The following is a 9,733-nucleotide window of genomic DNA, read 5'->3' as shown; positions in this document are numbered from 1 at the left end:
AACCCCAAACATTCTGTGATTCTGTGAAAATACTCAGTACTTTTCACAAGCAGTTATTGTTCATTAGAGGCAATACACATGTATTTTTTTTTTTGTATGTTGCGTTACATTCACTACAAACACAAATCTCTTGGTATTTTCTTTTCAGAAGAACTGTTATTGAAGACCACTCCATTAGAATATAATAGTAACAACAAATAACAATAAATAAATAATGATAGATACCTGCTGCTTCAGCTGAGCTTCCTGCTGCTTCATCTGTTCACATTTGTGCCTGGACTCAGTAGCTTCTTTTAGCAGCTAAAAACAATGTGAAAAGCCACATAGTAAAAAAGTATTCCTATGAATGGACTTAACTTGATCTATGATAAAAATGAGCAACCTTAAAATCACCTAAGGGCCATCCAACTATAATTTCTCACATGAACATTTTTATTACTATATCACACTTTCAAATACATGATTTAAAGCATGTGCTGGCTTGTAGAAACTTACTGAGACATTTTTCTAATTGTTAGCATGAGTCACTGTTTCTATTTCTGTAGCAAGTTTGAACTGCTAAATTTATTATGAGCAGTTCATTAACAAACTGTACATAATTTACAACCGTTTTGTAACCTCTTTATTTTCCACCTCCATTTCTCCAGTCACCAACATTGCCTTTAGAGATTAGTTCAATTTTCCTTCACCTTGACACCATTTTGTAGGTTCATCAGCTTATTATTCCAAAATTATGATTTAAAAATATAGAAAAATCACTGGATGATTATACAGGTAATGCATGGCTTTTGCCTAGAAGTTACAAATACATAAGGAGCATAAAAAAGAAGAATCTCCACCTAACTATTTTATTTTAATTGGAAGTAAGCTTCTTGGAAGACTGCAAGTAAATTGCTAATTATCAATATATAAATAAAATGTCAGGCATAGTTTTGGGGACAGATAGTTCAGAAGAATGCATGCTTTATTCTGTGTTTGTTGTTTCTTATAGCATAAAACCAGAAGTTGTAACTCTTGACTGCAAAAAAGTACCTTGGTGTTTCAGCTCAAGACACTTCCCAGTCTAAGAAAAATCTAAATAATATCCAGCATATTTGCTGAGGAAATGCCGACCTTATAATGCTTGCCAATAAGGACATAATATTTTAGGCATCATATGTACACAAAACTTAAATCTCAGTCTCACTGTTGAAGACAGTCTCCTCAATTTGCTTTAAATCATGAAAAATCTGTTTTGGTCAGTTGTTATTTCTCTTAACATACATAGAATTCACTTACAAACTCCCTTTCCCGCTGATGTTTTTCCTCTGCTTCTTTAATAAGTTGGGTAGTTTGCTGAAGTTTGGCATCCACAAGTTGCTGCTGCAGTTCTTTATGTTTAAACACTTTATCAATATGCTAAAGGAAGAAAGAAAATCATATTAGTCAAATATAAACAGTCCACTGCTCAATTAAGGTTAAGTGTACATGTATGGGGAGATGGCATATTGCTTTGCAAGTTTTGTGCAAAATAAAGCAGTAAGACTGATATACATGCCTTTTTTCCCCTCTGTCTCCATATCTTATAATTACATTTTGCTGTTCACAGAAGCCAGATGCCTATTTTATTAAATTGGTACAATACTGTAAGTCATTTTGCACCAGGTATTTCAAAAATACCGTAGTGAAATAGTCCAAATCCTTTCTTCTAAAGTTGGTGTACAAACCTCTAATCCTTATTGTACTTTGTTACTTCTAAAAGCCCCAGTTCTCATATTAAAAAAGCTCAAAACCAGCAGACTTTGCAAAAACTGTTTATTTAGCTGATGAAATTCCACAACTCATTGAATTTCACAGTCTTACTTCCATCTGGAGAGTAGCACAAGGCAGCTTCCTAATTTTTCTTGTAGAGATACAAAGATTCCATGATTAGAAAAGGTGGGCAATGAATCTATGGAGAGCATTCTAACTGATAAATAATATCCCAAATCAAGTGTACCAGCTATGAACTAGCAAACTAATCTAAGCTGTAGAACTCCTTGAAGCTTAGCACTCTTTGACAAGGAGACCTGGCGGTTTTCCAGACTGAGCAGCTCACATACTGGTGCCAACTAAAGCTAGCTCCGTTAGCCCTATAATACAGTCATTTCCATGACACCAGTCCAAATATATTCTTAAAGCCTGTTAGCTTACTTTGATTCTATGCCAACACGAAGAGCTACATACACAAATGAGCTTCCAAAAAACCCCCAAACCTTAATGAACCAAAACAAATAAGACAGAGAGTAACTCTTATATCCCCTTCCAGTATAACATGAAATTATAGTTGAGAAGAACTTCAAATATTAATACATATGTTGGCAATAAACTTTGGACACCATTCAGTCCCCTCAAATCAGGGTCAGCTTCAGAGTCTGATCAGGTTGCTCACACCTTGTCCAGTCAAATTCTGAATACCTCTAAAGACAAAGATTCTACATTCTCTGGACAACTAATTTCTATATGACTGCTTCACTGTGAAAGCTTTTTTTTTTTTTTCCCCAATGCATCTTGAATTTGGAGAGGCAAAGCTATACAGGAAAGGCAGATAGCGGGCCAAACAGCCACTTAATTTTTCACAGTAGTGAAGAATAATTTTAAACATATACATACACCACCCTTCCTCCCCAAGGCTGTAAAGTATTAGCATTTCTTCTCCCCTTTAAATAATTATCTGATCTTTACAGTCAAGGCACCAACAGAATCCCATCAGAAGCATGATGTAAGCACCTCTTCCCGCAATGCGTACTGCTCAATGAGTTTCTTCAGTTTTTCCCCCAGTTCAATATTTTCCTGACGGAGTTTGGCATTATGTATATCATGCTGTTCCAGTTGAGCCTGAATTTCATTCAGCGTAATCTGGAAGTGTGCAGTTGCTTCTTTCCGTCTTTCTTCTTCTTCACGTGCTTGGTGCATGTTTTCTTCCTTTTATGAGAAAACATTACTGCGTCAAGCCAAACCATACAATTTTTCCAAATTTTTGAGTCAGAAACAATTAGATTAATTCACTTCTACACAGTTTCAAGTTCTAGAGAGCTAATCTAAGCCACAAACATAACATGTTGTGCTGGTAACTCATATGAACTGCATGGAACAAAGAATCTAGAAATTCCAGAGGTTTTTGAGAATCTTATCCTTACCACTACCAACATTACTCAGAGGCTGGTTTATAAGACGCTGCTTGAATACCTCTACAAGCGTAATAATTACTCAGATGTTATAAAAAGCATTGATACTATCACGAAATTTCCAACAGTGATTCTTATTTGTAATCTCTTGTCTCTCTTCCATTTCACTCCCATCCATTATATTCTGACAGAATTAAGCGGGTTTTTTGATACCCTGCCATTTCACGCTGTTATTTCACTTGTGCTATTTTTTCCAGCAGTCATCAGCACCGCGCCCAGAGTCAAATATGGCAAGATCACATACTGCAAGTAATATGAAACGTTTGGGGGGGTAAGGAAAAAAAATAATAAAAAAGAAAATGGGGATAGTTCAAGTCCTTATCTTAAAATCAAGTACACTGATGCCCTGTGCCACTCATCTTCTGCAGGTACAGGCAATGGGCAAAGTGGTAAGTAAAAAGCAGCTGTCCTGATTTTAAGCAGCTAATCAGTAAGGAAGATTTCCACCACCACCAGCACTGTAATTTATGTAAATAAACTAACCTTCAAAGTCTTGTTATGACGCTGAAGCTCCCGACATAAGGATTCCAGTTTGCTACGTGCCAAAATGGCCTTGCTATGCTCACTCTGCAGGTGGACTTTCTCCTTCACAACTTGCGCTTGCTTCTTCTGCAGTATCTTCATCTGCTTTTGAACGTTCCGGCTCTCCTCCAACTGATGTTAGAGAGTATATTTATTAAATAAACATAGTTTACCTATCTTTATGCAGCTAGATGAGCAGACTGAACAAACTTCTAAACATTTCAGATGAATGCAAGGAAGTCAAATAATTTCAATACGACCCCCACATTGATCTTAAAGAGAAACTCCCATCACCCTACAGACCATTCTAAATACGTTAAAGGACAGGAGATGGAAATATACAAGTTCCAGCTTAACCAACATGTGCCTTGGAAGAACAGGGACCACGGACCTGTTCACCATGGGCTATCAGCCTGCATTCAGCTACAGGGGCAGGACTAACCCTGAGAAAGAAGGATGTAGCAGATACAATTAAAAGCCAACTGAGACTGGCTTTTTCAACAAGTCAAACTCTCTTATCTGTAAGGTACACATGGCTGTTTATCCAGCAGGTCTTGTTTTTATTATCAAAAAGAAAAAAAGAAAAAAAACCCAGAACTGCGTATACTGTTCTTCCTTGTCAGCAGAAGCTCCTGCCAAATGAAGCAGTAATTGATAAAAGTTTGTAAAACACTACGGTATTTCAGAGAGGAACAGATCCAACTAGCAGCCCCAACAAATCAAGTCCAATACTAATAAAATTGCACAGCTCAGACTTTGATGACTTAAGAGATCTGTAGTCTCAACCATCTGAAGCAAAATTTTTGTTCTATTTCCTTTGGGTTGTTTAGATGGTAGATGACACCGTTAAACTTTGTATACTGTGCTGACCCCAAAATCTCTTCTATAACTATCCACTGAATACAAGTTTCTAGCATTAGTATCTAGCTGAGAATAAGTTATATGATTTTTGGGCTCCCCGAGAAACCGTATTATTTAGAGTCTTGTTCTACTGTAAAGAAGGCAACAACGTTGAGTGTAATGCTGCCCCTCACCAGATAGTGCCTCAGCCTTGGGACACCACAGCAGAAGGTGGCTGGTAACAAGGAACATCACCATGACAGAAGAATGATTTAATGCTGTTTTTTTGAAAGAGAGCTCATAATAACGCAAAAGCACAAAACGAAGAACCAAGTTAAGGACCTCCATGACAACAATAAATTAAATGTACATTTAATCTAGTTTAGAGAAAACAAATATTAAGGGAACATTTTGATATCCAAACATAAAAAGCCCTTTTCTTGGGCAGCCAGAAAAAACACTTCAACAGCTGTGCTGTTTGCATACCTATGAAACTTCAGGCCTGTAAGAGTATGTCAGCATGAGACACATCACCAAGGATGCAAACCTTTCTGCAGCACAAATTGATCTCCTGATAGATTCCAAATTAAGGGGAAAAAAATTGTGGAAGATCTTTTGCCAGGAGAGAGGCATTCCTACCTTTATTGTACAGTCCTTTTCATGAGACACCACTGAAAAACCTGACAGTGAGCTTTAAACATGATGAATCTTTAAAAGAAGAAAAAAAGCATTGTAGGTGCACTGTTGTAAACAGTTCAAACCTCTGTTGGCATTAAAGCCGACACCTATGCCAGTGGTTCACCATCACTATCAACAAAGAAAAGAATTAATCTTAAAAGGAGCACAACCAGATCCAACCTAAAGTTTCTAAGGGGAACAGATTACCTCTAAGGTCTTTCAGCTAAAACGGAGGTACTGTTACATCTGGACAAGCTCCCACCCAACTTTCCAGCAGTTCCGAGTATCATACGGAAAGTAACTGGTTTCCCAGCGTGGCAGCTATCTACAGACTGAGAAAGTTTACCTACAGACCACGGATCTTGTCCTGGGAGGGAAAAAAATCCACGATAACGTGAACACATCTCTCCTGACTGCCAGGATTCTTGAAGGGAATTACAGTTTATTTGGTCTAGCTGTTCCCTAATTGTTTTGAGATCTTTCCTTCACACAAGAAAACTCAAAGTGAAGACAGTGCAGACTGTTTTCCTTCTGAAGATGCTAGGAATTTGGGCCAACCTAGTTCCCCATGCAGGCCATCATGATCACCACTATGATCTGACATGGGAGCTGTTCACTCACATAGAAAAGGCATCACATGCACAAGCAATTGCTCGTAAGAACTAACTCATTTACTGTGTTTCTCTCTCAGAACACTAAACCTCAATTTTAGGTGGGCTTCCCATCCTTGCATTGCACTATGGAATTATTATTGCTTCTCACAAAAGCGTCCACCAATAGGACAAGGGGAAACAGATTTAAGTTAAAGGAAAATAGATTCAGACTGGATCTTAGGAAAAAAATCTTCAGTATGGGGGCAACAAGGCTCTGGAATCAATTGTCCAGAGAAGCTGTGGATGCCCCCTCCCTCGAGGTGTTCAAGTCAGGTTGGATGAGGCCTTGAGCAATCTGGTCTAGTTGAGAGGCGTCCCTGCCCATGGCAGGGGGGTTGGGTTAGATGATCTCTAAGGTCCCTTCCAGCCTAGGCCATTCTACAATTCATTTAAATGAAAGTGACTTCTCGTAGAGAAACTACTGGTTTTGGAGGAAATTCACTCATGTGGACAAGAGTGTGCATGTGAGAGAGAGCACGGTGAATAAAAACTTAACAGACCTCCAAGGAGGACTCATGATTTGCTAAACAGACTTGACCTAAGTCTGTTCTTCAGTAATTAGTATTGTCTTGTTGAGTCAAAAGACTACTTGCTAGCTCATCCCCAAAGCTCTGGAGACTTTACTAACCTCAGAGAAATACATTTATTTCACAGGAGTTATGCCATGTTGTGCAGCCATTACATAATTTTCAGAAACATTTTCAATATAATACACTTGACATCGATAGAAGGAAACCAAATAGCTTGACAAAAGCTTAAGGTTTGTCTCTTTAGTTTTGTATTCATTTTGTAACTACAAATACAGTGGGAAAACACATACACACAATATTTCCAGTCTTCCATCTGTCCTTGGCTCAAGAGGAACAAGTAAAGCATTTTTGTCTCCAGGCACATTCTGAAAAGTGAACTTAGGAGCCCTTCCCCTTCCCCAACTCTGCTATCAATTTATTTAGAGAACAAATTACAATTTTTCCTACTTGGAATGGGAATGCACTTTATGGTCAATTTCTGCTAACATTGTGCCTTTTGGTTTGTTACTGAAGAAATATATACTTTTCTATCCATTCCTTATCATGGTGAAAAAACACAGTGCAAAATCAAACCTAGATCCTTCCAATTTCTCCTACCCCCTAAAATCACTAAAGATTTAAGAATAACTGAGATTTTTTCCAAATCTTGATATCACAATATGTCCTTTTTCGTTATCCTAAAGGGTATAAATTGTAAAATGCTAACACAAAAGCATTATGAACAGACAAAAACTAAGAAAATAGTTATTCCCAAAAGAAACTCTCAGCTTTTGTTAATCCTAATGTTATGCTTCAACACTGAGTTATCAAAAAGTTATCATAACCTATTTTTTCTTTGGATTTAGGCAGTCACGCAGAAGTGAAATGACTACATGTGAGTATTGCTTCAGCCAAACTCACAATAAGCTTAAGCCTTTTTGTGGTTTTTATTTTCCTACCAACACTGTAAATAAAATATTCAAAACCATTGACTGTCTTATATTACAATACTAAATTGTGGAATGCAAGAACTTAACACATGAATAACTCCTGCTATCTTTACAAATTACTTACCAGATCAGCATACTTCTTGCACAAAGCTGCCAGCTTTTCTTCAGGAGTAGAAAGTGTATTCAAGGCTTGCATTAATAATAGCACTTCTTTTCCTATGAATTGGATGAAAGACAATTACATTGAGGAAAAAAAACATACCAGAAAAGCAGCCTGTTTTAAGAAGTAAAATATAGAACCACAAGAAATTAGTGCAAGTTAAGTTGTTCTCTGGTTTGATCCTAACAGGTGACAAATGGGAAATCATCACAGTAAGGGTAAATTTGGCTTACTTACGAGCCATTACACAACATGGGCAGCAGAAGTTACTTTAATCATAAAAATATTTGGTTTATAATTTATAATAACACAAGTAAAAAGAAAAATCTTAAAGAATAAAATTTAAAAGGTTAAGTTTCGCTAATTAAAGATGTTCACATAAGTGTTTTTAATAAGCCTTTGAATTTAAATATCACCAGTGCTACGGTAGCATTGAACACTGCTATCTCAAATTTAAAAGTTAATCCAACAACTGGAAAGTTAAAAAAAAAGCTGATTAGTAGTTACCACATTATTATTATTATTATTAAAGTTCCTGTAAAAATAACATTACCATTTGAAGGATTCTTACATATGCATTAAGAACTGTCCTTTCCTAAGCAGAAGTGCACATGTTCTCAGAAAGTCCTGTTAAAGATGACAAGTTTTGGCTACAGGGTGAACTTGAGACAAAGACAGAGCAACTGCGTAGCTATTTTATGAAAATAATAAAGCCATATAAAAAAAAAATCAGCGAAAACCAAAATGTCAAAAGGAACACACCCAAAGTTTTCTCTTTGTGTTTTTTGCTCTCTGGATCCTGTTGGCCATCAGGTGGATCAGTACGGGCTTCTTCTCTCCCAGGAGTCTCCTCACGGGACTCTTGGGAGCAGCACATGGACCCCGGGTGCTTCCCGGTCTTCGCGATGCACTCGGCTTCCTCCAAGGCGCCCGTGTTTTCCAGGCCGTAACAGTTGGACTGCGCGTGCTGCAGCGCCGCGTCAGACAACTCGTTGCACTTGCTGTTCACCAGCTGATCCTGGCTATTCACTCCCATCTCCTGAGATCCAGCTTCTTCCATTGCACCACTGACCAACTTTAGAAGAGAAGGGAAGAAGTGGAAGTAGGCGGTCAAGCAACCGTATTGAAAATGAACACTTCTACCTTTCTTTCGTGTGGACAACAGCAACATTTCACCGTCATTCAAGCTGATACTCCCTGGAGTTGACATGCACAAAGATCGGCCTAAAGGGCAATGAAGAAAACACAACAGCCCAAAATATTAATTGCTCTACTACGAAACAACTTCGATACCTGGCCAGCGCAAAAATGTCTACACTTTAGAAATTACAAATTCACACAGAAATGCGTTCTTAAACCTCCAGAACTAATTCACTATCACCTCAGCTGTTAAGACACAATCTAAAAGCACTTCTCCCTTGTAGTTCTTAACGTATCTCACAAATCAACACTAAATACATTAAATCCAAAACTCAGCAAGAGTTCAACTAGCGTTATGTATTGTTTGTTGAAAGTAAGGTACAGAAATTGAGACAGGAGGCCAGTCGTATTAACAACTGTATTGCATATTAGTTTCAGAAAACTGGAAGACAGAGGTTTTCAAATAATACAAGACACATTCTACAGGAAGGGGAGGGGGGGCAGAAATTAACCTGCTAGGAAATCTACAGAAATTAACAAAAATACCTTATGTATGTTATGGAAACATTGTAAGAGTTTAAAGTACTTGAATCAGAATACCAAATATGACTGTCAGCTCATGACTGGAGAAAATCTGTTGTCATTATAAGTAGACAATATAAACAGGACCAGGGGCGTATTCATCTTTGAAGTGTTAAAATCCACATCTGTGAAGTCATCCAGAAAAGCCAGTGTTAACTGGCTTCAGATTTGGTGTCTTACTACCTATGATTTCTAGGCAGTGCGATACATTATTCTGACCGAACTAAATAGAACTTTCTCAGAATTATTTCTTAAATCCCCAAACGTTTAATCATTTAGCCAAAAAGTTAAAACACCAGCAGCTGTTTTAAAACTGCAGTGATGTGTCTGTATGTTGGAGTCGAACACCTGATGGTACCGCTCTAAAGCTAACATTAAGCAGCCAGCACACTCCTCTCTCAGGCACCAAAACAACATTGTCAATTTATACAAACATCCAAGGATGTTTGTTTGGGTAGGTTTTTTGTTTGATTTTGTTACAGTATGGAGGTTG

General features: G+C 37.6%; 1 protein-coding gene across 1 annotated transcript; it reads right to left on the bottom strand.

Moving 5' to 3' along the window:
- Window positions 1–174: 174 nt before the first annotated feature.
- Window positions 175–8,578, bottom strand: LOC104269049 (gamma-taxilin-like). The gene is made up of 6 exons (XM_009876201.1): window positions 8,281–8,578; window positions 7,483–7,574; window positions 3,690–3,860; window positions 2,749–2,943; window positions 1,279–1,398; window positions 175–300 (listed from the first exon to the last, which is right to left on the bottom strand). The coding sequence occupies exons 1-6, from the start codon at window positions 8,576–8,578 to the stop codon at window positions 175–177; spliced, it is 1,002 nt and encodes a 333-aa protein (XP_009874503.1).
- Between the last annotated feature and the right edge of the window lie 1,155 nt (window positions 8,579–9,733).

Source organism: Apaloderma vittatum, unplaced genomic scaffold (genome assembly GCF_000703405.1).
Source record: "Apaloderma vittatum isolate BGI_N311 unplaced genomic scaffold, ASM70340v1 scaffold44579, whole genome shotgun sequence".
NCBI lineage: Eukaryota > Metazoa > Chordata > Aves > Trogoniformes > Trogonidae > Apaloderma > Apaloderma vittatum.
Note: the sequence above shows the minus strand (reverse complement) of the source record. Positions and strands in the feature narration are given on the sequence as shown.

Coding starts and splice junctions, on each gene's coding strand:
- LOC104269049 (XM_009876201.1), bottom strand. CDS start 8,578: ATGGAAGAAGCTGGATCTCAGGAGATGGGAGTGAATAGCCAGGATCAG. Junction 3,861..7,482: donor GCAAGAAGTATGCTGATCTG/GTAAGTAATTTG, acceptor CTCTAACATCAG/TTGGAGGAGAGCCGGAACGT. Junction 1,399..2,748: donor AGTACGCATTGCGGGAAGAG/GTGCTTACATCA, acceptor TTCTTCCTTTAG/CATATTGATAAAGTGTTTAA.